Below are 27,620 nucleotides of genomic sequence, written 5' to 3'. Positions count from 1 at the left end.
AAAAGGCCCAAGCTGTCATGAGATTTTTATCTCCTGGTCCTAGCCTGTTTAAAAACTTGTTTTGTCAATCAGGACCATCACTAAGAAGCATCAGAGCAATAACACGGCAACATTTTAAAGAACTCTTTTTTTTCTCTCAAAAAGGGGCTCCACTGCTGATGACAGGATCAGAACACAACTGAGCACGCTAGAGTGTATAAAAATACTTGGCAGAAACCTTGCTAGACTCATTTGTACTGTGTTTCTATGACTAAATAGACAGGTTAAGAACAGGTTAAAAAATATTTTCAATATTGGTCAGTGATTTGTAAGTTGAAGAACGACAGCGGCCTAACTCACTTGGATCTTCAGACTAAACTGCAGGTAAACAGCATTTCATTTCAAGCTTTGATCTAAGAGTAGGGGAAACCAAGGGGAACCAAGATAATATATGAGAAGGTCATTCAGAGACCACCAAATGGACAGAGCTGCAGGTGCCTGAGCAAATGTGACAATAAGAAATGGGAAGCAAAAACACTTGTTTCACACCCTAGCTAAAGCGTCTAACCATCTCTGGTATTTACCAGAAGCCAAAATATTCAGCCTCTGCAATGCAGCTGCACACGCTGAAAACTTGCAGCATTACTTGGTCTCGAGTTACTATTTCTGGAGGTCTCAGGTTTAAAGAATTGTATTAAGTCCTGAAGACAAGTGATGTTACCTCTATTGTGTGGATGAACCCTGTCAATCATAGAAATTTGATGCAAAACAGAAGCAGCTCACTGTCAAGATATACAGTCTGCCATTCCCCAACGTGCTGATGTAGCTTTATATCTCTCTGGAGGCAGTAGGGGGACCTTAAAGTAGGCCAATGTGCTTGACCGGGCTTGTGCGTGATCCTAGACTATGCCACACAAACGATTGCAAAGCCACAGTGCCACTGTTACTGCTCAGTACCGAAGCTGTGCTGCCTGGGGCAGCGCAGAAACCAGCAGGATCCATGTGGAGAGAGCAGAGCTGTGGGAGAGGTGCTGAGATCCATTTGCAGAGCTCCCACCAGCCCAGCTGCCGCTGCCTGTTCCCTGTGCCCGCCCAGAGGGCAGCTCGCCCTTCATCCCCTCTGCTTGCGCAAACCCTGGCCGCTCTCCCTGCCCCCGTGCTCCTTGCCTCCACCTTTGGAACAGGTCGGGATTAGTCTGGCACCACAGCTTTGTGTGGGAGGATACTGTGTATATACGTTCCCTCTGGGAATAATTAACCAAGGTCAACATTGCTTGATCCTGAGATGGGAAATTGTCAAAAAAACACGAGCGCTACAGAAAGCGGTGCTCGTAACTCAGGATGTGGGAAACCATCTATGAGTCAGAGATGAACCAGCACTTTACATAGCATTAAGGACCATAGTGGCTATATTTTTCCAGATAGTTAGGTTTAATCTCACAGTGACACTGCAGCTCACACTGCACAATATCTGTACTGCAAATCCCTGACCACAGCTCCAGTTCCCAGAAAAACTGCTGAGGGTCTGCGTATGAGGCCAACCACCTCACCTGCTCTCTTCCACCTCGCCCAGCCTGGCCCTGCTCTACAGTGTATTTGAGTCTATTGAAGCCTGCAGACCCTGAGCAGTGGAAGTCCGGCATTGCAGTCTCTGCTCCTGACTTCCAGCCACTTCAGCATCTCACTCGCTGCCTGTGTTGCCCCTAGACAGAAACGCAGGGCGGCAGCTAAGCAGGCTGTGGTCTGCTTCCTGGAAGAGCTCCACTCAGTAATGAGGGACCCCACAATGTGAGCAGCTATAGTGCAGGTCACTGAGTATTATCAGAGATGGACACAGTGTGTGAGATGGGCTGGGATGGGATACGAAAGCTTGAGCAATTCCAGTCCATGACAGCCAGAGAAAGTCCATTATAGCTTTTTCTCAGTAAATCAGCACTTGATAGTCTATATGGAGAAAAGCTTCTCACTTCATTTTGGCCACCTGAGAGTAGCTTCCAGCCTACCCCAAATAGTTCGGCAGAGAAACTGGAGATCCTAGCAGCATATTGCACTGCACTTTCCACAAGAGCAGGCTTCTAAAACTTAACGGTTGGTGAACTGTAGCTCTGCCTGCCTTGGTTCCCTGCTGCCGAACTTCTATGGGTGTAGTGTCCTTCAACATACATAGCATGATACAGCAGCACAGCACGGCCGCTGTGCTCTTGCCTCAGAGATCATTGCAGTTTAGTCCTTGGAGGAGTGATCCATGTCTATTTTGTAAAATACGTTTGAATTCTTTGAGAAAGATTTTGTAGATAAATGATTTCTTCGCCATCTTTATAATTCCTCACCTCTGCATTTTTTCTCTTATGCCCTGTACAGTGCAAAAGTCTTCTTCCTTTTCTCTTCTGAACTAGGATGGTCTGATCTTTTTAAACTAATGATGGAAATAACAAATGTGTACTGGATCTTGAAGACAGCTCTGCCTCATAGCACTTATAAGTTGTGAAGATGGGAGGGTGACGGAAGAGACCTTCGGCTGTGATAAGACCCAGATGTCCCATTCAGGATGTGTCTAGCAATGTTACTATGTCAAATCTTTGTTTAAATTGGGTCCTGCTACACAAGTGTATTTATTAGCATAACAAAGTTGCAATGGCCAAGGAAAGGAAAAAATGACTTGCCTAATGGAAATGAATTGTGCAACATAACCTGATGGCACATAGGACTCTGTCGTGGTATTTAATGTCTCTTCCCACACTGAGAGAAAGAGCCTTGACAGAGGCGCCAGTAGGTCTGTATAGCCATTGGTAGACGGCCAGGGCATACCATTTAATGGAAGGACATCATTAAATATGCCTTTATTTTTATTACTTTGTAATATTATTATGCAGCTGAAATAAATCACAAGCTGTTTTTAGTGGGATTTGGTCACAGCAAGCAACAAAAGCAACGTGCTTGGGGGCTTTCTTCCTGATCTCCCTGCAAGCAACCTTCTGTGCTCTCGGCAAACAGCAAAAGTTTTGCATAATGGTCAGCCCATGCCCTTTTGCTCTCACCTTACAATATTTATTAAATGTATTAATAAGTTGGTGCAACTTTTTGAACTCCTAGGACCATATTCTAGGCTCCTGTAGCCTCAATCCGCTGGCAAACATGGGCTGCAGAGCCCCTTGATCAAACTGCATGACTCACTATTGATCGTACATGAATCTGCGTGAATGAACATGTCAAGCTTTTCTACACAGTCACTCATTTTCTCAGCGCTCACATGAGTAAGAACTTAACCTTTGCAGTGCAAAATATTCTGCTAGAAAAAACTAAATATGCTACTGGGAAGGTATTAGCCATCATGTGATAATTTTAGCTAAACATATTTTATATTTATGCTGTTCCCAGCCCTTTCTGAAAATATGACTAGGTGTGCAAGTTCTTTCTTAAACATTTGTTTTCTTGTTTTAGCTTGTACAGACACAGACGATTTCAGAGAGAGGGAAACTGGCAGACTGTGATTTATGCAGCACTGTTGGAATACCAGCATTATTTGTATAAAACACCCATTAGCTTTTTCTTCTGGCCTTTAAGATGCCCTTTTTTTGGTCAGGTAAATGTTAAGAGGTAAATCTGATCGTTAATCACCTTCGAGTTTTTATATAAGGCTATATTATTTCTGTGAGCACTGTGTGTTGCAAGACTTTTTTCACTATTTTGATAATAGTTATTTAGAGCTTAAGTTTTGGCTAAAGCCTATCCAAATTGAGCTAGATAAACCCCATTTCAGAAGGGAACCTCAAAATGTTTCAACTTAGGTGCAGCTAAGATACAAGCATCACCTCCTTCGGTACCGGACTGTATGCAGAGCAGAGATACAGCTTATCATGCTTTAGAGTTGAGGAGAAAGGTAACAGCATGATGCTGGATGCGAGGAGATCATTCAATTCATCCACTGCATACATTCAGAAATCTCTATAGCCCATTCTTTTTACAGTAAAATTGTTTGTTCTTATCTAATGCTAATATCCTGATTTCTATGGAAGTGACATCTCCACTGACTTTCGTAAGACTAGGATTTCACAGTCAGTATCGCACAATCACCGCGTAGGCCTGAGAAGAAACAACAGCCATAGAAATAAGAGGCTGTACTGAGAAGGTTTTGTTTTCTAAAAGAAAGAGGTTGCACAGCAGATTTCTCCAAGTAACATATAGGAAAGAGATACAGTAAATCCAGGCTCAGTCACCACAGAAATCTGTGGCTCTGCTACAGATTTCATGGCTGACTCCAGGCAAATCATCTTATTTCAATGCGCTTCAGTGTACACCTCAAAGATAGTAATTCTTTTGCATGTGCAGAGGAGGAGGAAGCAATCGAGGGGAGGGAAGAAAGCCAGAGTACGGTCATACCCATTAGAGCAGCTGCCAAGCATCAACACCATGAGAGAGCTTTCAGAAGGACAGGTCCATAGATAGAAATATTTAGCAACTTTTGCTAGTATTGATTTCATAACTAGGCCCTGGTATCCTTTTGGGGAGGAGGAAGGATCCTTCTATAGCTCCAATTATCCTTCAGCTCCTGCTCCTGAACTCGAGGAATATTTCCTTACCATGTCTTCTTCACATCACCTGCCACACACAGCACACACGCGTACACACACACACACACACACGTACACACACACACGTACACACACACACTTCTTATTTGCATGTGGGCAGCCTTAGATTAAACAGGGATTCTGTTCACAAACCTAGAGGGACGTGTGCTCCCGGGCCTGTCTCTTCACAGCACTAATTCCCTTCTCCTTCTCTTATTATGTTTGCCAGTGGAAAAAATTAGCAAACCCTATTTACAAATATTTTTGCCTCTTGGCCCCCTGCCTAATGCCGTGCTATTAAGGCTGTCACTGTTCCACTAAACAATTGCCAAATGTTTTGGCATGCATGCATTGGCTTGCGTTTGGGTTCAGATATGTTATACCACCACTGGATGTTCAGATACGTTATACCATCCATTGCTTAATTCAAGGTGAATGCTCTAGTCTTCAGGCTTGGCAGAAATTTTCCTCTTTGCTATACAACTTAAATGTACTATCCCAGCGATGCTGGTAAAATTCTGAGCTAGGAATCACAGAATCGCAGAATGGCCAAGGTTAGAAGGGACCTCTGGAGATCATCTAGTCCAACCCCGCCCTGCTCCAGCAGGGTCACCTAGAGCACACTGCCCAGGATCACGTCCAGATGGGTTTTGAATATCTCCAGAGAAGGAGACTCCACAGTCTCTCTGGGCAACCTGTTCCAGTGCTCGGTCACCCTCACAGAAAAGAAGTTTTTCCTCATGTTCAGATGGAACTTCCTGTGGTTCAGAAGGTTTTCTGCAAACAGTTTTTCTACTTCAGCTTCTCCCTTCGTTGTAGAAAATGCTCCACTCACATTGGAGCACCATGCCCAAAAGCTTTCTGCTTACATCAGACTAGGTCAAAGAGGCTGTAGCCACAGAAAGTAAGACCTCAGTGGAATTTAGGTACCTAATTCCAAAAACTGTGTCCCAAAAAATCTCTTCTCAGCTGGTGCCTGATCCCAGAGAGAAGTAATCTCTACTTCTCTGTGCCCAAAGCTGTCTGAGCAGCTCAGCGTCTAAGCTGAGTTACGATCAGGGAAAAAAATATTTCTTCTCCCTTTTTTTTTTTTTTACCTGAGGTTAGCAATCTAGCAACCATTCTCCTTGGTGGCCAACACTTTCTTTTAAAGTACAGAATGGAGTAGTTGTCTATGTTGACTTTCCTGCCTTCTTCCCTTCTCTTTAAGGCCTACCAAGGCACTGGCCTACCAAGGTGAACACCCACTTTCTGTTCTCTCTGTTTTTGGGGTTCAATCTCCCAGGATGCCCTTAAGGAGAAGCCTGTACAGGTCATTTTGCTTAGGAATTGACTCAGTGTCATGTAAGCAAATAGCAATAGTGACAGTCATCCTCATAGGCAAATTCAGGAAGTGCGGGCTAGATGAGTAGATAGTGAGGTGGATTGAAAACTGGCTGGATGGCAGAGCTCAAAGGGTTGTGATCAGTGGCACAAAAGTTTAGTTGGAGGCCTGAAGCTAGCGGTGTCCCCCAGGGGTCAGTACTGGGTCCAATCCTGTTCAGCTTGTTCATCAGTGAGCTAGAAGAAGGGACAGAGTGCACCCTCAGCAAGTTTGCTGATGATACTAAACTGGGAGAAGTTACTGATACACCAGAAGGCTGTGCTGCCATTCAGAGGGAGCTGGACAGGCTGGAGAGCTGGGCAGAGAGGAACCTCCTGAAGTTCAACAAAGGCAAGTGCAGGGTCCTGCACCTGGGGAGGAAGAACCCCCAGGTGCACCAGGACAGGCTGGGGGCTGACCTGCTGGAAAGTAGCTCTGCAGAGAAGGACCTGGGTCCTGGTGGACAACAAGTTGAGCAAGAGGCAGCAATGTGGTCTTGTGGCCAAGAAGGCCAATGGTATCCCAGGGTGCATGAGGAAGAGTGTTGCTAGCAGGTGGGAGGGAGGTGATCCTGCCCCTCTCCTCAGCCCTGGGGAGGCCTCACCTGGAGCACTGTGTCCAGTTCTGGGCTCCCCAGTACCAGAGAGACATGGCACTACTGGAGAGAGTCCAGTGGAGGGCTACTAAGATGATGAAGGGAGCATGATGATCATATATGGATGTTTACACAGCACATGGGTGGTCTCCCCTTTCTATTGTACATCAGTCTAGCATTCAGACACAATACAGATGCTCATTTGCTGTTTTAATTTTTGTGCAAGTACATTTGTGCATCTGTGTGTGTTTTGTCACAAATACATGAGTGATCTACTTTGCTAGTGTTTCAGCAGCAGCTGAAACAGTCAGTGATAAATGGACGTTGAAGAACAGTCGAAGAAAGCAAGTTGCATATCTGTAATTGCAAATGGTAGCATGGGAAATGTGATTCAGAGACGAGAAAAGAAAGATTTATGTCTCTAATGAAAACAGCTCCAATGTCAAATACAGCATTACTTTCCAGACAAGATAAAAATACAAGAATTATGTCTAGAAATTACTCAGTGAAAAATTCTGAGCAACAAATGCATTTGAGAAAATTACTAGGACAGTTTGCAAATAGGAAAAAAGGAAGACACATGAGGCTTTTAATCATTATGATTTATGCATCTAGTTTTGCTGCTAATGCTGGACAATAAATTAGAGCACTGCCCAGATTTCCTCCATACTGTTTGGTCAGTGAACCTTCATCCTGATCCGAGGCACTGCTGTTTTTAGACTAGCAGTCCTACCAAGCTCAGTTGTGTTTCTAGGCTCATGAAGTACAAATACACAAGATCCAGGTAGTCTTAAGGAAGATCATTCCAGGACTTGAATCTTTGTTTCTGCATTTGAAAACAGACAGTGTAGGAAATACGATTGCAGGCGTGTAGAAGCCTGTATGAATTATCCTAACCTGTGTAAATATATCGGGTGGGAAGATTACAATATGAACAGTTAAACTACATTCTTTCCATGCTGGGCACATCCTAACTACGCACTCGATGAACCTGGGACAGAGTATGAAGAGAAATTTTAGAGTCAGAGTCGTGAGGTCTGTTGAGTATTTCGGTCCTGACCGTCCCATCCACTTGTTCAAACTCCGCTCCAAGACTATAGTGCTTACTGATCCATTACAACTTAAAACACAAGCATGTGATCTTCAGACTTACATTAGGAAAGTTTATGGTGTTGCAAGAGTCAGGGATAGCACACTGGAATCAGACAGGGTTAAAGCACTGCTCCAGACTCACTGGTGTGCAAAGTCAACTTTCTATTATACTTCCAGATCATGCCACAAAACTGTAAGATTGCAAGGATGGAGAACATTTTCCAAATACATGCAAAATCTAGTTGGGTCTTGTCTACCCCGTGTGAGAGAAACACATTCATTTTTCGAGGGGATTAGGATCACACCTTATTCTGTAGCTGATTTTCTTGGTCTGGCCTGAGTTGCTCCACTGTGACCAGCTGCCCTTAATTAACGACAAGGAAACAGGCAGATACCAATACCGCCAACTCCTTCTCATTGGAGCTGCTAGATCCTGCACAAGTGTCAGGCCAAGTCTCCTTCACCCCAAAGAAGTGGGATCCAACCTGCCTAGTGACTTAATCATGGCATCATGACAAATGAGCTCTTATAATTTAACACCATAGGCCACTAATGCCAACCAGTCAGCTAATCCTTTGTGCTATATTTCTTAATAAAAATGACACTAGTGTAATTTCCCTCACTGGAAATGGAGGTGACTTAATGCCTTAAAAATTGTACAAAGCTCAGTACCTCTATCCAGCTCTATGCAAGCATTCTTCCTAATCTGTTGGGGTAAAGAGGACTGTGCCAGAGGCAGTTCAGTCTGGTTTGACGGAACAACTGTTAAACATCCCTGGATGCTAAAAACGTGCCACTGGTGAGCTCCACACTCCATGCATGCTGCTCTCACTTTCACGCGTTGGGCTTTGCAGCTCAGATCTTCCTCCCTAAACCCCTTGAGACTGAGAAAGCTCCATCCAGTGCTCCCCAGAACCAATGTCCTTTATCTTTCTTGAGGAACGTGTCTCACCTCCATTTATTTAGGGTTAGGTAGAACCCAGCAATCCAAATCAAGCTAGATGCTGTCAGCGCATCACCTAGGGGCGCCTGCCCAGCGCAGCTCGCAAGCTGATTAAACAAGACAAGCACAGATAGATGGGCCAGGAATACCAGCAGAGCACTAGGGTGGAAGTTAGTGCTGTTCTTAAAAAAGCCATCCTCATCTTCCTCCTCTCTCACAGAACTGCTGGTTCCCAGGGTTCATTTGCAGCCTGTTTCAATAACTTCATGAGTGGCATTTCCCACCCCCACCCCATGTTCCAGTACAGTGGTCTCTTTATTTTTCATTCTTTTAAGCATGGCCTCAAGCTCTTTTATTACTTAAAAAGCAAAACAAGGGGGTTGTAAGCAAATGACATGAAATTCATTTCCTTTCCAGAAGGGGATGGGGGGAATCCCAGGGAGTCAGCGCACAACTCAAGCACCATTCTTGTGGTCTGTGATTCTGTTGCCACCCTTTCATGCTATTTTTTTTTCAGGCATAAATCAATCCCAACCCTCCATTATCCTCCACACACACATCATATAGAGGCCAAAATGACAGATGGGCTTTCAGACTAACTGGCTGAGAACAATTCCTATTAAAGATCTTTCCCCAGCAAGTCCAGCTCACACAGTAGCTGTATACATGAACCTCTATCATCAGCTATTAGTTTGCTGTAAAATGAGGTGACCACATGATGTGTTCCGGCTAGCTACAGTTCAGTGATACAACATCGCATTAGAGCAAAATAGTGGAGTGCGTGGTGTACTTTAGCATATAAAGCACTTCCCATCAAATGTAAGCCAAAAAAGGTAAAGTAAAATAAAAAAATACAAACAGTTATGAGTGAAGCATTCAAACAGCTGATTCTGCATTCCTTATTGAATATTTTTGCAATGTTTCTTATGAAACAAAAATATTGTACTGAATTAGTGCAAGTGGAAAATTGAATCTCTAACCAAAAAAAGGGGAGTCAATCTGTTTGGGAAAGCTTCTTTTAAAAAAATCTTTTTTTTTAATAGGATAATTGAAAAAAAAAAGCATTTAGAAGTTTGTAAATTGCGGTCTAAACATTTCAATAGCCAAAATGCAACAAATTCTGTCTTTAGTTTGTTCTACAAGTTACAATACCCTCTGGAAAATGTCAATAAGATGATAAAAAGTTATTTTTGCTCTCATTTTCCACAGAAAAAGCTACACAAGCAGATACTCTCTCCATTAGACAACACCCCTAGGCTACAATCTTCCTCCATTCAGCTCTTCTTCTTTCCTTTTTTATTCCAGCAAAGGAAAATGAGAATTGGAAGATAAAAATACAAAGAGGAGAAAAAAAAGCGGGGAAAATGAAAAAGAGGAAGGAAGGCACCAATGCTGAAGGTAGCCCTCCACTTCTTTCAGAGCAGCTGAGCATGGTGGGACGTCTCCTGCAAGGGTACTCAGTGCTCCCACAGCATGATACCCCTCCAGTTCAGCCTTCCCACTGCCGAAGAATGGTATTTTTTATTTTTGTTATAAGGTAAAAGATAAAGATGTTTTACAGGGTGTCTATAGGGTGATCGAGGACACAAGAAAAGGAGAAAAGCAGGACGGGAAAATAGGACAAAGGAGTGGGAGGAAGAGAGGGACGATTCAGATTTCCAATAAGGGAAAGGACAGAGGGGGATGCTGGGCAAAGAAAGACGAGGAAAGGGCCCGGCAAAATGCTGGAGCACAGCAGGAGGGGCCAAAGAAAGAGCAGAATTATTTTTCTCCCTCTACCTTATTACCATAAGCCTGATTTTCTTTTCTTCATCTATTATCTGAAACTTCACATGTTTACAGCTTCATTGGTAAAGACAAAGGTTGGGAAGGGAAACGGAGTAAAGTGAGTTGCCCAAGGGCACAACCGATTTCATCTGCTGAATCCAAGTCCACATTTTTGTCCACACTGCCTTAGATTTAAGCATTTACTGATCTCCTGCTTTCCATTAACTTCCTAGGCAGCCCGTAGCTAATGTGATGGTAATGAAAATTTTAAGTGAAACTGGTTTGACATTGCAAGGTTTGAGAAATTTATAAGGCATCAGAAGATATTGCTTTAAAGCACTATCAGATCTGCTGCTCTGGTGACCTCTGACATCCAAGGCACAAGACAGCCTTGGTTCTGAGGACTGATTTGGCTAGTGCTTTGCCAATGCAGGTACAGCCAGCTGCTCTTAGGCATGCCCAGAAAGACCTAGCGTGTTGAAAATGCCCACCAACCTACAACAGCATAGTGAACAGCTGTTTGGAAATAGAGGATTCAGGAAAGTTAGGAAATTTTGGCAGAAAAATCATTTGCTGTAGTACATTTCTTTCAAAACGTGACGTGTCAACAACAAGCCTGGATTAAAGAAATGAAAGAAGAAAAATTTTGGGGGACTCAAAACTGGGATTCATGCACTGGTTTCATTTGCAGAATATTGCTTCCTCCCTATTAAAAACAAATGTCAAATTCTGGGGGGGAAAGAAGGCTAACCTGTGTCTAGTATTGAATATTTTGAGCTTAATATGCATATGCGATTTATTCTTCAAGGTGTGCTAATCACAAAACTATCTGGCCATCACAGCTAAACACAGGGCTGAAGATGAAAGCAGACCCACGAGCTTCTCCTGTCCCATTTCCTCCTTTGTGAGTTCCCTCAGTCCTGCCTGGGCTGATAGCCAACCCTAAACTGTAGCCACAGAAACTCCTCGAGCAAGGTTAGAAGAGCTCGTTGGCTTTGAATTACCTGACTCCAACACTATTGGCAAAGTGGCTGCAGCACCACAGAGCTGAGGGCACTCCAGGCACCAAGTATCTACCAATTTCCTGGAGGCTACAGAGCCTCGCTGTGGCTTGGCTACAGAGCTGATTTGGGTGCGTCGGCGAGCTTCCGGGCTACATCAGTTCCACATGGAAACGTCCCATTCATTTAGCCTGAAAATTTGGCAAGAGGCTGAGGCAGTTCTCCAAACCGCTGAGAGTCACAGTCATTTCTGCTGATCTCAGTTGCCAGTGGCTCCAGGGAAAAAGGTGTCTGGGGCTCAGGACAAGAAAGGTGCAGGCCAGCCCCTGGCATTCGCCTTCCTGAACAGCAAGCTGTGCCTGTGCCACTTGTGTGAGTGGAGTCAGAAGATCATTCAGCCCTGAACCATGGTGAGTAGACACCCTTTTGCAGTCATAGGGCTGATGGACTATGTCAGGTTCAAGCAGAAATCTTCTACGCAAACTTACTTCTGAGTAAGTGGTTCCAGACTGCGAATCATAAAAACTAAAATCATTCATTTAGCCATGACAAGGATCGTAGGAAATATTTCTTAATGCTTTCCAAAGAAATGTTACTTAATTGCATCTTCCCCCTTTTTTATTTCCATGAATATTGCAGCTGAATATATATTTGCCAAAAAGATTCACATTAATTTCTAAAAGTGTTTACAGAAAGAAAACATAGAAATACAGAATATTCACTGGTAACTGTGAATATTCTCAGTGGAAATCTCAGTTACACTCATGTAGCCATGGAACAGAAATCTGTCATTGTTTGTCCAGTTCAAACAACTAACATTTTGACTATCTAAATGCTCATAGGCAAACTAAAAATAAATGACCATTCACAGAAATTATGGGCAGGATTACTTCAGACAAGTACATTCAAGAATATCCGGGCTGGCTCATAAATAATTTAGAAACAGAAAAAAAGACTAAGCTCTTCCATTCAATTACTTGTTGCAGATTATTCAGACAGCTTTAATAACAATCCCCTGCCTCTATGAGCCTGCATCAGATGCAGTCCAACACTGGAATAGTGGTGAAAGCTCCTCCTCTATCATTATCAAAACCCATAGTTCAAGTTCTTTTTGTCCATTCATTTCTACCAGACAGCAGCAAAGGATTGAGATTCTCTTCACAGGGGATGGTTTGGAGTTGCTTCATCTCAGTGGTATGCAGATACTTCCATTATGGTTTTCCAGAGTTACCAGGAACATTCATTAACCTTAGAAAAAAAGCACAAAATCACCAAAAAGCCCTTTTTTTCATCCTCTAAATATTTGTTTTTCACACTACAGCAGTAACCACAGCTTGCAACTAACATTTTGAAGCTGCAAAAAATAGTAATTGCTGTCAATCAGCGGCTGGTTGCACAGTGTATGATAAATGGTCTACCAATGGCTACACTTAGTGCAGACTCCAGGCTCTTGGCCAAACACCCTCAATGGCTTGCCCCCTCTGCCCCTCCCAGCCTCCCGTTACCATTTCTCATAGGTGATATGCACTCTCCAACCATTCTCTCTTCCCTTGAGCATGCCTTGAAATATTCCTGCATCGCCTTCAGTCCATGGCCAGGTAGGATGCACACCATGAACATCCTTCAGCGGCAAAAGCGGAAAGCCCTCCCTAGGAACAGAGATGCAAAGAGCCCTGACAGCCTTCAACGGTGCGCAGCGGGGCTGTTCTGACTTCAGGCAATCAAGGGCACTTATTTCCCTGGTTCAAGCTCATCCTCTTTGCCCATGATAGTCAGCGCAGCTAAAGAAACTATTTGGGGGTGGGTGGACATGCACTACTATTCATCTTGAAACTTTCCTATCTTTCTCCTAGAAAAGTAAGTCACATCTCCATACTTTCCTGTTGAACCAGGGAGTGGCTTGAAATCCTGCACGTCAGGGGTTTCCAATGGTAGTGCATTCATGTGGCTGTTGCTGTCAGACCAGCATCCTCCTGCCTAGCTCCCAGACTAAGCTGGCTGGATGTACATTGGTTCAGGAGCTGGATGGCCATTTAGCGTTGCTCTGGGCCTAAATTTGCAAATCCTGCTCTTCACACCAAAGTAACAAGTCTATATTGCTTCTGCACCAACGCTGGTTAAAGCCTGGCTCACGTGGAGGTACTCAGCACTGTTTCAGACACTGCCTATAGCAGCCTTGTTTATTTGAAGGATTCAACAGATTCAACCATATACCTTAATTAAATGGTAAAGAGGTTTGTGGCTGTTTGCTGAAAGGAATAAACTATGGCAATTCAGCACTGAGCTCTTAAATAGATATCTCTGTGATGCCAACCGGCAGCTCTGCCCATGAACGCCAGCATGTGAAGGTGTGTAATGCATCATAAGTCAACTCAAGGGTGCAAATTTGTCCAGATCGATCCTATGGAAATTTAAATTTTTGAACTCGCAGTGGTGAAAATCTAAGGCCTCCCTCTGCTGCGAGTCAGCTGGGTTGATACAACAGAGGGAAAAGCGCAGGGGCCTGAATGACTGACTGGGACGTGTACTGCTTCAGCCAGGTCTTCTGCCAAAGGAGCATAGCTCCTGTGTGACACTTTTGGAAAATGTTGTCCACTCCTGTTTATCTAAACAACCCCTGCAATATTATTTCTATTTCTCATGCAGCCTGACTCAGTGTGCCAACCATACATGCTCTTCTGGGGGAAAAGTCCTCTGTATCTCTGCACAGGCAGGAGGGAACATAATGAAGTCACCTCTATCTGGAGGGTAAGTTACTAGCCAGCCCAAATAAGGGTGTCCACGCAGATTTTAACCCACACACCCAGCCAGTTCACACAAAAATTGCTGCCACAGGGGAGGAGACTTAGTGTGCTGGAAGGGAAGGTCAGGTTGGATTAGCCTAGGGGGAAGCAGGCAGAGGCTTAGAGAGAGGTCCTTTTCCCTCCACATGCATTTTGGAGTACTTACTCTTCATCCAACAGAGCAATCGCCTGAGGTGCTCACACCTGTAATTTATTTGGCTCAAGGGCAAAACCTCTGCAAGAAGGTCTACCCACCAAAGCAGCTGTCCTTGCGTGAATGCTACTACTTCTGGGTGGAAACACTATTCAATTAGTTTATAGCTATACGTGCAATAGAGGATCACACGTTTTTCCTCACGTTTGTTATTCCATGTTTCTGCATGAGGAGATGGTGGCAGAGACCAGATAGTGTCCCATGTGCTCCAGTAGGCAACGCAGCGAGATTAGAGAGCACTACTGCCTATTTTCCAACAGGCCTTTATAAATCATAGAGGAAGGTATGTTAAAAACATGTTAACATGTTGAGCTTAATCTAAAGTCCCTGTTAGAGGTAGTCTTTTACTGGCCAGCATGTTTTCCAGAGAATCAAATTACAAGGCAAATTGTGTTTAAAATTATACGCAGGCCAATATGTTTTCTAGAAGGTCTTGCTTTCTTCACTCTTACCTGGTCTAACAGGCAGATCAGTTCTAATGCAAGTAGCAGAGTTACTGCTTCGAAACCTATTGCTACTCACTAAATTTGTCGCTCTGTAGGGGACAGGCTCCTCATTTACTGTGAAGAGAAAAACAGATAAGAAGTGAAGAAAACAGAAGGTAGCTGGCAGTATCATCATGTCAGATGTCCTGGGCTGGGACTTACCCTCCTGCCCTAACTGTCTTGGCACAGCTTTTTAATAACTGCTTCATCTCAGTGAAGTGATAGACTCATATATGAAAAAAACTGTTGAGAAATACCTGAAAAAATTTCAGACCTTGAAGTTTGGGGATGAGGAAATAGGAAAAGTTTTTCACAACATATCTCAAAAAATGGTTCTTTTTTTTATTTTGTTTTAAAGCTATCTTTACTTAACACTTGCTGTCCTAAACAATGGACAGCCACAAACACACTGCTATCGATCTTCTTTTCTGCCTCTTGGCCTGGCACACAGACAGCTTTTGTTGAACCATGGCTAGGCGCATGGGCTGCTAAAATACAAAACTGTTTGGAAAACAGGAAGTTTCCAATATAAAATCCTAATTGTTGTTGAAAAAGAACTGTTAACTTGAGGAGCAAATATTTCTGCACAATGACTGTCAGAAAAATGAAAGCCTTCCAGCTGAAACTTAAGAAATGCTAGGCTTTGACCAAAAACATTTTCTGAGGCAAGCAGACATTTTCTAAAAATACTCAGCTAGTCAGAAGTCTGAGTTTTTGACCAGAAAATTAACAGTGGAAAATTTTCAGCCAGGCATAGTAAATTCAAATTTACACGTCACTTGTCCAAACACTCTCCTTGTGTGTCCTTGTGTGTCGAGAGAGTTGGAGATACAATAAAATGACCTGTAAGATCAGCAGCAATAAGTTAATATTTAACCAGGGGCCTGTTTGGGAGCTGCCATATAACAGAAACCTTTCGCTCCCCAGCCACTATGTACCGGCTCTTCTGCGGAGAAGACCATGCCAGGCAGCAGGATGTTTAGACAGTTTGAAGTGCTATAACTACAGTGGACAGCAAACAAGTTTGGACAACACGGACTCACTTTACATGCAGTTGTCCTCTTCCAGTTCCTCTTTTGGCCAGAAGAGCAACAGACACCACAGGGACGCAGTGGGAAAGCTGGATTTTGGAGCATGAAGTCACAGGGGCAGGCACTAAGTGTTTCATAAACTGCATGGACAGTGCAAAATATTCAATATTATATATGCACACAGGAACCATGTGATATTGCCTAACCATTCCCAGTCCCAGCAACAAGCCCAGAGTCCTAGAAGAGGGAGGCAATGGAAAGCAACCTTCTCTTTCGGAGATGCATTAAGGTCCGCTCTCTTCCTCAGCTCCAGGACTGAACCCAAGGCTCCCTCTGCTGAGCCTGCCATAGGGCTGATGTCTGTCCCATCCAGTTTACAGCAGTGGTCTAAAAATCCTCCCACCTCCTGCATCCTTATCTCACTCCCTAGCCCAAGGCAGAGAGGGAGGCCCTGGAGAAACCCAGAGGAGCACCCATCTCCCTGCTCTGCCATGCAGGAGGAAGGGACAGCCATAAACTCCAGGGGAATTTTTCCCTCAGAAAAATGTCTACGAGTGTGGGTGTATTATACCATGAACACTTTTACATCTCCAAACCCTTGTTAAAAATCGTTCATGCAGTTTCACTGAAGAGCTCTGGCTCAGTCAGCCTCAGTGTCCGAGCTGAGGAACTGCTAGCAACTGCACAAATGTTCATTTTCTAGTTAACTATAGAGATGTTGTTATTAAGATGGACTAAAGGGATCCCTCTGTTTCAGTGCAGCTTTTGGGGACTTCTGTACCAGATACAAAAGAAAATAAGTATTGTCTCAGCTGGAAGCTGAAATATGACATGAACTGGCAACTTTATTTTGGACCACCCTTGTTATTTTTCCATTTTGCAATAGAAAATGATTAATAATAAAGTAAAAATAACCTGTTGCATATGTACACATCTTTTTTCTCATCAGCATATTGCTCCCTCCCCACTTGGTTCCACATCTGCTTCATAACTGTGCCCTCCTAGACTCAGATCTTTATATTTCTACTTATTATCCAGTTCCATCCCTCTCATTTCATGGCTTTTCAAAGCACAGTTCTTTTTCCTCACTAATAAAAATATGACAGCCTTCCAACTCCCGAAATACACTCTTACCTTCCCACATCCCATGGAAGGACTTATGATTACATCATCCCTTTCCTGCTCCCTGCTTCAGCTATGCATAGGTCTTCTCATTTCTGTTACTACTAAAAGGCCTCATTCCTATTTCTCCCTTTAATGGTACGTTCCCCCTGCAGTACTCTCCACCTCTTTACCCATGCCTCATAAAGTCCATGTCACACAGGCCACTGTTACAGAGTTTTGCCCTTTCGATACTCAAACCCTCTTTCCTCCAAACCTAAACTGTGGGCTTATATGCTTCTATGTATATCCAGTTCATTACATTTTTCTCCCTCCTTCAGAGTTCCTATCTACCACCATCCCCACCCCATTTCGGGTATTTAACTGTTAATAAGTCTTTAATTTAACTTTTAGTAAGTCTATCCAGTCCAACTGTCCAGGCCAAACACATAACAGGCATTTATCCATGCCTCTTCCAAAATCATTCCTGCCAAATTTCCTTCCCCCTGTATTCCTCCATCCTTCACATATATCTGTCTTTCCTCACTTAACTATTGCTTTTTCTCTTCCCACCAATTCTCTTGCCCTCCTGCCTGTCCATAGACTCTGCGTGCCCTCTGTAAGAACTACGTGCCCCAGTAAGAACAGATAAAGGTGAATGGTGAAGTGTTCTGTATTCAGTTCACAGCCAAGGTAAGAAATTATGACAAAATTGAGTAAGTTTTTCAGAAAACAGCACTAGTGTTTTCTCCTTTTTTTGCTATGAATTGCAGACCTTTCCACTATATGCAACTTCTTTCTAAAAACCACACCAGCTCTGATCCTACTTTGCCTGTTTTTGAAAACCAGCATATATTTTATTTTGCTGCATGATATATTGATCTGTTTATTTCCTCACCAACCCCTGCCTCAGAGTGAGATTCACACAATTTCTCTCCAGTGAAGTGTGAAACAAGGACCTTTTAAAGATATAAATACAAAGCAGCCACAAGTAATCTGCAGGTTGTATACCCATGATGCATCAAACCTGTGTAGCACACCATGCCTAGAACTGTCTTACTATCATAAATCATTATAACAGCAAAATAATAGGAACATCCTTTGATAAGAATAGCTTGTCACACTCAGGCAAACAAATACAAGTCCTACTGAAGACAACAAGAGCTGAAAACATAGCCAAAAGGAGATGTTGACCCTATCTCTTAAGGAAGGGTCACCAAGAAGAGAATTGGGCTATTGAAGAAAGGTAGAAAGAAAAATCTTCTCCGAGGAGCTTAAAATATAGATGGAGCTTTGCGATGTCGGAGCTTCTATCACTATCAGTAATACAGCAAGACCATACTAAGTTTTGCCGCTGCAAAAACAGTGCTGTCCTGTTGGCACGGCAGGACCTTATACAACTAAACAGGTCACACAATAGTACATAATCTCAGTAAGAAAAAACTCGTGCCTAGAGTTGCTAGGAGATCTACCTGAGGCATTAAGATCCACATTAGAACCTTTCTCTTCTTAATACAAGCAGATGGTGCCCACAAGTTAAGCGGGTTAATCACATGCTTTCCTAGGGCACAGCACAGCACAACAAAGCTTCAAACCACTGGTGCTTATAGCAGTGTTGGTGCTGGACAAGAAAGTTTCTGTGACTCTTCCCTCCATCGTGGCAAAGCTCCTGCTGGCATACTCTTCCTCCCATCTTCTGAAATGTCAAGTTACAACTCCAGAAGATGCTGTGATTTTTTATTCTTTTTAAAAGGCTATTTGACCAGATTACACATTCTCGTTATTTTTTGATTGGCTTCTGGGTTCAACTGCTCCTCCTCCCCAGATCTTCAAATTCCAGTGCTGTATCAGCAGCGTCTCTGGAAGCCGGACAGGTTCTCTCTGAAATCCATCAACACCACTCCATTAGACAGAAAGCCAGAAAGTGAGCGGCCTCGTTTCCCATTCCCTACTGCACAGCCAGGGCTGAGCACCTCCTCTTTGTTTATCTTTAGCCCTCCCTCCATCCATTTCAAAAACATACGTGCTCTTGTTTAAAACGCCAGCCCTGAAAATTTAATAGTAAATAGAAAAATTCTGCCTCCATATTTTGCCACCACAGTAACAAAGTACCAGAAAATATCACAGTCTGCGGGATATGTATGCTGCCAGCATGGCTGCAAAGTATCCTGATCCGAATCTTAAAAAAAAGGGAGATGAGGCATAGACGGATTAAAGGCCATAGACGTCCTACAGTGACTTAAATTTCTGTGATGCCTAAGTCAAAAGACCAAAGTGCCTAGGTCCCCTTTTCGCAGGGCTGCCAGACCTTGGTTGATTAAAAAAAGAGTTGTATTCAGACCCTTTCTCTGGGTAACCAGCTTGAATGTGTGTATATCTCCTTCCTCACTGTACAAGACGTTCTGAGGCTTGGACAGCAGGACTTGAGGATCTTTCATTGCTCTCCTTCACACAGACCCCGAAGCTGGTTTTCAGGCTGAGCCCAGCTGTGCATGATTTCCCAGAGGCAACATGGGAAGCACTGTCAGGGCCAGAGATGAAGCCCTGTTTACCTTAACTCCATCTGTCACTTACCACTCATGTTTCATTAATTCCAAAACACACTGCGCTACTTCAGAAACAATGTGCTTGGCATAACTGAATCCTGTCAATCAACCTGCCATGTGCAACTATCTCCAGTGCAGAACAGAGCAGCTATGCAAGACAATTTGATTATATGTGCACACATTCAATTACTTAGTCTAGATCTCGAAAGATAGTCGCCATGGGTTTCACAGCTCGTTTATACAAAGCAGCATTGTTCCCTAACTATACCTATCAGCTGTCTGTATAAGAAGGCATAGTTGTCATTTTTGCAGCTCAATCCAAAGAGGCTAATAACACAGATGCTGAGCAAATGTGCCCATTCCAAAGCACAATATTTCCTTTCCCACTGCATTTTAATTGTTCAAGGCAGGTATGAAGGGCATAACCTGTGCTATAGCCCTGGGACATCGATGGGTGATCATTACCAGCTTTGTTTTACAGATGAACAAACCCAGGCCCGAGAGATGAAGCGATCTGTGGCTACGCCACACTGCGTCAGCAAAGTTGGGATCTGGTGAATTTGTCTGGCGCACATGGGGGATTTATCTAGAGTGCTACCAAAATTAGGACCCAGTATTACTTGAACTTCACAGCTGAGGTCTGTGCCGTATACAGCACTTGCACCACAGTGCTATCCCTGCTGAAAGGAAAGCTTTGCTGGAGCTGACTATATTTTAACCAGACATAAACCTCCCTCCAGCAGCTTTACACAGCACACCGTTGGTGTCAGTGAGGTTACTCCGACTCACAGAGGAAAAGCTCCCCAAACACCACTTTGCACTCTCACAGTATTGCGCTTGCGCTGCCTCCTCCAAACTGATGCGTTTGCCAAATATTTCCTTCGGATTTCAGCAGGACTCTTTCTGCGCAGGGGTCTGCCCGACACACACGCTGGGTGAGGCCGGGAGCGTTGGCCTGAGCTCCGCTGACACCTACTGACTGCAGGGAGGAGTGCAGGGATGGAGGGCTGAGCGATGAAGAGAGGGAGGGATGGGAAAGGGAAACGCTTCTGTCTCTGCTAACCCACGGCAGGGCGTCAAGGGATGCCCAAGCCCAGACATCTGATATGGGAGACCCCTGGCTGCTTAATGCCCTGCATCCAGCCATATGTCCTTAATGTTATTATTTACCCTACTAGGGCCATGCCCTGTTCTCAGGCACCGCAGGCCAAAGACATCTTCAGCAAGCTGCTGGCTATTGGTGCAGGTATGGGCCTAGTTCCTGTAAGATTCCTATAAGACAGGAGAACCGCTGTTGTATTTTATACATAATGACCGAGGCACAAATTGTTTTAGTGGTGTCTGCTGTTACAAAGACCATGTCTTTACTTTAGCACCCAGGAGCCCTTCTCTCCCTGACTTCCAACAGTTGACAGCTGTATATGGTGTCTCGGGACCAACCTATGTCATGTCAGAAACGCTAAAGATGATTAAATATTTTCAGTCAGACTCTCTCACTAAGATTAGCCATCATTCCTGTCTGGGAAGATTCATCCCTAAAGGGCCACGTGTGTCCCCCCTGATTTCAGATATGCCACCTTGTAGAGAAAAGCACCATCCGCTGCAACTAAAGAGGAAGCGTTTAACCTTAAACGGAGAGAAAGCTCACTCAGACATAAGCCCTAAACAGAGGCAACTCTTGCATTTGTTCACTCGTGCAAATAATCCCTTTCGTCCCAAGAGAGCAAGTTGTGCTGAAACACATCAGTACGATAAAGGGCCTCACAACCACCCTTTCTTTTGTGAGCCAGCCAGCGCCCTGCATTTGAGAGGACAACTCTGCCAACTCTTAAAACGTCAGCTCAGATCTCACAATACCTGGCATTTTTCCTATCACCTCAGTACTGAAATCCAGTGAATGCTTTCATTTTAAAGGTATGAAGAGAGCTTTTAGCACTCTCACAGTTGCAGCAGAAGCCTGACCTGAGCCTTTAGACTATGCTAGGGGAAACAGAAAGAGGATAAATGAAAAGGAGTCCTCCTTTCTAATCCTTTCTAAGCCAAATTCACAATTTAGGGGACGGCCGAGCACTTTAAAAGAGTAAAGTCTGCAGTATTGAATGTACAATCTTCTCTAGCAAAAACCAGTCACTTAATCTACTTCATTTCACAAAAGATCTCATTATGGATGCTTCCTTCCTCTTCTCTTCCCTAAAGTGCTCGCATGCTAAATTAGACATAGGAGAAAGTACAGGAAAAAAAGGTCACACAATGTTAACTACGACAGGAAAGACATCTGACTCAGTTTTACTTTGCCGAGAATTTTAAAATTCCCACAGCTTTATTGATATAGAGCATCAGCTAGCATAAGACTGTGCATCATATCAATTCCAGTGAAGCTTTGCTTCATTGCAACAGTGTAAGATTGGGGCCACTGATATCAGCAGATGTCTTTTCAGAATGACACTGCTTTGGAAGAAAGAAATAGCACTGTCATCGTGAAGTGCACACCAGGTTTCACCAGAACATATAGTTCCCAGAAAAAGTGATGGTATGAGACTTGCCTTGTTCAGTTGAGGCTGTAAATGTATCATTGCATCAGCAGACCTGTTCTCTGCTTCGATTAGTAAAATGACTCATTAGCTAAATATAGCTTTTTAATAAGAGAATTCCACCCTAGCTGAAAAAGCTGCTCTGACAGACCTTAAACAAAGCTGGACTGACAGACATGAAGTGGATTAACAGCTCTGAAAAGTTTTTTCCACGATAAAGCACACATGGTGATGGTATATCAGCAGGCTCCCTGCCCTTTAGCTCAATATATTCCTTCTAAACTCAGATAAGTCCCAGCTAGAGTGGCCTGTCCTTACCTTTTTCTCTCTTTACCGAGCTGCTGTTACACTGGTTGCTGAGGCATTTTTGGGTGTCTTAGAAACCAGCTTAGAGAGAAGTGACTCACTCATTTAGTGTCTCCAGTACAAAGTCACCAGCAGTACACCAGGGCCACCATTATGATAGATTTGTCCACTGCTGCTAAAGCCAGTGCACACATATAGAGCACGCACAGCAGCCATATGGCCACGGTGCCTTTTTTTATTTCAAAGGTGACAACCCTAACCCAGTCCTACCTATAATAAATCTCAATTTGCCACAAGTATAGTCCCTCAACACCAACATACTTACATGCCCAGCCTTTTCTTATCGTAAGTAATATCTCGCTTGGGCTTAATTATTCCTCGTATGAATGTCATATCTGATAAGCATTAAAATGCAGTCAAAAATAGAATAAGATCTCCTGCAAGAACAATCTTGCCCTCTGTGCAGATTCCTCATGACTCTTGGCTCCCCTTCCCGACTACAGAGCCTTGAAGCTGGGGAAGGGGGAGAGGCTCAGTGCCCCAGATTGTGCCCTCAGATGTGCATTCCCAGCATCCGCTGAGGTTAGCAGGATTTGTGTATAAGGACGGAAGTCAGCTCAGTGTCTTGCTGTTCACCACGTTCCCCATGTGTCTGTTGATCCAGGCATGCCTGGTGATTCACCTGATGCTCAGCTGCCATAAGCCCTTGTGATTTCTGTCCTGCTTATGCAAACTCAAGGAAAGATAAACCGTGCCGAAAGAGCCGGGCATGCAATAGTGTGAACGAGAGCAGAGCCTGGGCCTCTTTTATAACAGCCAGTCCATAAACCACTCTACAAACAGAGAAATGTGATCTAAGAAGCTAGCCCTAAAAATCCTACTAGAAAAGGGAGGGAAAAGCAGATCAGAGCTGCTGGGCTCCACTCTGTCTTCACTGCTCTTTTCCTTGTACTCTGCATCTGTTGCACTTTTTCATAAAATCACAAGGCTTCTCCTCTACAGTGTCCCAGAGTCAGCCCAAAGTTACAACACTTATTTCAGGGAGGTTCCTCCAGACTTAATACAGAATTTCACCCTGTTTAGTGCATCACCACCTTGCCAGCTGTCACCCAGCATACCACATTTGTTTAAGCTACAACTGTTGTTGTCTTAACACTCCACTAAAAGTCCTCCTTCCTTGAGGTCCAGTAACAGCAGTGCAATCAGCTCTGACCCTTGGTGCCTGGCAGGTCACTGGAAATGGCCTGGAGGTTTTTAGGACAAGAACTGGTTGTCTTTATGTGAAACAGGAGTCCTAAATGAGCACTGCAGATTAAAACAGACTCCAGAGGAGCCTGTGTAGGCTGCTGTGCCATTGCCCAGAGGCTGTGCAGGCACCGATGGCTGTTCAGGCTCCTTCCTCTAGAGGCCTGTGTTGACCGTCTAAGTTTGCCAGCCAGTCAAGGGAACAAGATAGGTTCTTGCAAAGAGCAATGAAGAACAGCTCAGTTGAGCTTTTACCTCTCTTTGATTGACCAGATCAGCAGCTGCAGCTTCAACCTTAGGCACGTAATTTAGGTGTGAGAGTTGGAGGAGGTGTAAATAACCACGGGATAAGCACAGAGTGGGGAAATTTCATTGCTTTTTGGCTCTCCCTTCCCTCTGCAGAGCAGAAAATTCAGTTAAGATAGGTGTTGGAAACTGCAGCCTCCTGCTAGCCCTAGGAGAGCCGAAGGCCGCAAGAGGGCAGCATTGATTTTCTTACGGAAGAGCCGGTGCCCAAAGCAGCCTGCGCATCCCAGCCCAGGCCCAGGTGGGGCTGTGGGAGAAAACATGCCTGTGAGCCTTGGGACAGCCTTCAGGAGATATTTTCGGGGGGGGGGGGGGGGAGGAATCAGCCTGCTGGGATTCATGCCGAAATAGCTCAGGACCTTTCTGCAGCCACTCGCTTTTACTTTCCCACTTGGCTCTTTACTAGCCGTGGGTAACTGGAACATGGTGATAGTTCGCCTGCAGCAAATTCCCAGCTAACTTAAAGCCGCAAGACCAGAGCTGCAGGGTGCTCAGAAGTTGCCTCTTATATCTATACGGTGTAAGGACAACTGAGTACATCTGAGAAGTGCAGGTTAGCGCAGCCCGGCTTTGAACACAAGGTTTTGGATACTCTGGGAGGCTGGAGGCAGGGTAGCCTCAGGGGAGAGTCTGTGTCCATGGAAGTACCTTCCTGGCTTGTTTTATTAAAGCTGAGCCCCTGCACTTGGGGCTGCATTGTATGGCTCATTTGCCAGTGCGATTTCCCCAAGAGACAGTAAGACCATTTGGAAGATGGGGATCTGGAAGGACTCGGAAAGTTTGCTTCCAATAATAAATACATTAGTTTATACTGGGGATATGACTCTTAGCCCCTCTGTTTATATATCTAAAGCCTCTTTGTACGTGTCTCAGATAAGCTGATTTTTAAAGGGCGAGTTATGTTTTTCAGGAGTAATGAGCAAAAATGTGGGTTTTTGTCTTGGTAAAAGTGTGAAAAGTTACAATGGAGAGTTATCCAGAAAGTAAGCACAGTCTGGACAGGTTTCTGGTACTTGAGGACAGCATCTCTTTTCTGGTTTATAAGCCCCTCAGGTCAAATTTACTGTGGTGCAGTGCTCTCATCCAGAAGGCTGGGGACAAGGACCAGGGCCCCCTTGAGCATCAGTGTCCCAAAAGCACTTTTAACACCATCAGTAAATAACAACAAACACCTATGGCCACTATTTTTTGTGTCTCTTTGGAGTACATTTCTCTCTTTGGGCAGTTCTACAGATATGAGGATTTTGTCTACAAGGGCTATGAAAGTTTGTTGGGTGGGCTTGGGAGAGGTGGAAGTTCCTTTAATGTACGTCCTTCCCCATTCTTCCCTAAGGAAAGCTAATAGTCCTCATGGCCCCCCACTAGAGCCATTCCTAAGAGCTCTGCCAGCTCCAAACAGCCATTGGGAAAGTGGCTTAAGGAGTAAAACCTAAACTGGCCACAGCTGTCTGTGCAAGGCAAATGAGTCAGGCATGGAGCTGGTACCCCCAAGAGGAATTTGCATTTTGATGCAAGTGCTGTACCCATCTCACATACCCTGCAAGGAGAAGGGGTCATTCTGGTTATCACCGCCTCCTACAGCGCTGTTGATTTGCAGCTCAGCGCAGCGCTGGGGCTGGTGTCCCCTTGTCCACCAGCAGCTTCCTGCAGCAGCGGGGCCTCCATTCTCCCTTTGATACCGCGATTTTGTATGCAGCTCTCGCTTTGCCCAGAAAAGACAAAGCGCTTGGTTCCAGCCGTGCCACTCCGAACACTTCAAAGGGGTGACTTCATCTGCACCATTCCCTGCGAGATAGGATTCGAGCTAAGGGCTTGAGTGCTTCACAAATAACCCTGGAGTTTATTTCACAGTGGGGGGAAAGAAATTACCATATCTGTTCATGTAAGAAAATCTGTTGGCCATAATGAGTGACGGATAACTGCTATTTTTATAATAGACACACACATGATGGCCTCACGCTCATATTTAAGAGCAAATTCAGCAGTGAGGGGAAACAGTTGCCAATATGTTCTCAGGGCTTTTCTGCCATTTCCTATATTTTTCCTTGAGCTCAGGAATATCTAGTTCCCTTTTTTTTTTTTTTTTTTGCAATAGCAAAGCTAAGCTAGAAAATATGGTGCTTCTCTAAACCTACATCATTATGCTCCATCCCCAGAACTTCCAATCTCATAATCTCCCAGAAATATATTTCACAAATGAAAGAATGTTCAATCCACCAACTGAGATTGTACTGCAGATACCAAAAATGACTTGAGTTTCCAAGCTTCATGCCCAGCTTTCTGACAAGGAAGTTACTTGATTTGTGAGTCAAGATTTATAGTAATATTACGTTTACAAATACTTTATAAAAGATTGATGGGCGTGATACACATATCAGCAGAATTTATCATGGATGCTGTAAGTACATCAGTCAAAGGTGTTTTATAGGGTGTTGTAAGCAACCTTTTGACCTTTGGGGGAGGTCTATAAGAATCAAGTCATCATTTATTAACCCTGTAAAAGTTATTTATGCATGTAACCTTAAGATAAAGCCTCAAGCAGAAAGTTCCAGAGTAAGAAATGATTTCCTTACTGAAATCAGTGGGAGTTTTTCTGCTGACTTTATGGAGAATGAGATCGGGCTGAGAGCAAGCCTGCCAGGAGCATTTCTGGAAGAGCCTTTTCCTTGCTAACATTGACTGGCTGCTTCTTTTGGAGGAAATAGGTAGAACTTGATTTTCCAGCAGTCATTGTCAGCCAAGCCTGACCCAAAGAGGTGTGAGCAATAGCAATTACACCATGCAGAACACCTCAGTCCTCTGTCAGATCTGCTAATCAGACTCCATCATAGCAAAGGTATCTTTCTATATGCTTAAAAAGGCAGCATGAGGAGGAAGTCCATGAGATGAGCAGGTCCCTGTGACCCCATGTAGATTTAAGCTGCTCCTGGCCTTCCTTCACCCAAGTGGAGACAAGCCACCGACCAAGCAAGGCAAGGATTTTATGCAAAAATGTCTGAAAATGACCAATGCAGTAAATGTGAATATTTTAAAATGCCTATAGAAGAATTTAAATGACTGATCTTTCCAGTTTAGATTTTTGTCTTGGGAAAACTCAATAAGTCCATGTTAATTATGGTTAAAAAAAGAAAAATGTCCTACTTCATTATTTACTTAGGTCAACTGAGGAGGATATTTTTAATGTTAACTATTGATAAGGGCTCAATTTATAGCTCTAATGATTGTTCATTTCCTTTTGATTCAGTTTTCCCCATATATATAATAGATATCATCAGAATTTGGCCCAGATTTTGGAAATGTGTTTGAGCGTTGCTGTCTTCAGCACACCAAGGCCTATGTTGGAAACAAAGCTACGCTCCTATTTTCAAGAGACACTTCTGCACTAATGTGGCTAGTTACCCTCCCTGGCCTCCCATGAGACTTGGTCTCCTCACTGCCTAATTCATTTTTAGCTCACTGTTTCTGATGAAAAAGTCCTACTCCACTGAGTGAAAGATGCTGAGGATTAAGGGCTACTGTTTAGCAGGATGCAGCTAACTTGTTATTTTGTGGCTATGATAGGTCTGTGGACTGTAAGACAGCTCTGTAATAAGATCATTTGTTGAAATACCCGTCGTCCTTGGGCCCCTGCCCAAGGCACTCAGGGAAATCTCCATGTTGCTGCGACAATTTGTAGCCCACACTTCACAGCTGGACACAGCCTTGGTCTGACAGGACACACAGCACAGCAGCTGAAGAACCCTGCTCCTCATCCCCTATAC

The 27,620-nt window shown here is 44.0% G+C and overlaps 1 protein-coding gene across 1 annotated transcript; it reads left to right on the top strand.

Annotated features, from left to right (window-relative positions):
* Positions 1 to 5,095: 5,095 nt before the first annotated feature.
* On the top strand, positions 5,096 to 16,744 carry LOC138066676 (uncharacterized). The gene is made up of 6 exons (XM_068937413.1): positions 5,096 to 5,104; positions 5,761 to 5,786; positions 6,095 to 6,264; positions 9,849 to 10,080; positions 13,958 to 14,059; positions 15,721 to 16,744. The coding sequence occupies exons 1-6, from the start codon at positions 5,096 to 5,098 to the stop codon at positions 15,929 to 15,931; spliced, it is 750 nt and encodes a 249-aa protein (XP_068793514.1). The 3' UTR covers positions 15,932 to 16,744.
* Positions 16,745 to 27,620: the final 10,876 nt, after the last annotated feature.

Source organism: Struthio camelus, chromosome 1, assembly GCF_040807025.1.
Source record: "Struthio camelus isolate bStrCam1 chromosome 1, bStrCam1.hap1, whole genome shotgun sequence".
NCBI classification, from domain to species: domain Eukaryota; kingdom Metazoa; phylum Chordata; class Aves; order Struthioniformes; family Struthionidae; genus Struthio; species Struthio camelus.
The sequence above is the reverse complement of the archived record's forward strand: the minus strand, read 5'-3'. Positions and strand labels throughout refer to the sequence as shown.

Bases quoted from the DNA above. Each gene is read 5' to 3' on its own strand.
- LOC138066676 (XM_068937413.1), top strand. The intron at 5,787-6,094 runs GTGAACACCCAC...AATCCTGTTCAG, and splicing joins CAAGGCACTGGCCTACCAAG to CTTGTTCATCAGTGAGCTAG. The intron at 6,265-9,848 runs GCAAGTGCAGGG...TTTTTATTCCAG, and splicing joins CCTCCTGAAGTTCAACAAAG to CAAAGGAAAATGAGAATTGG.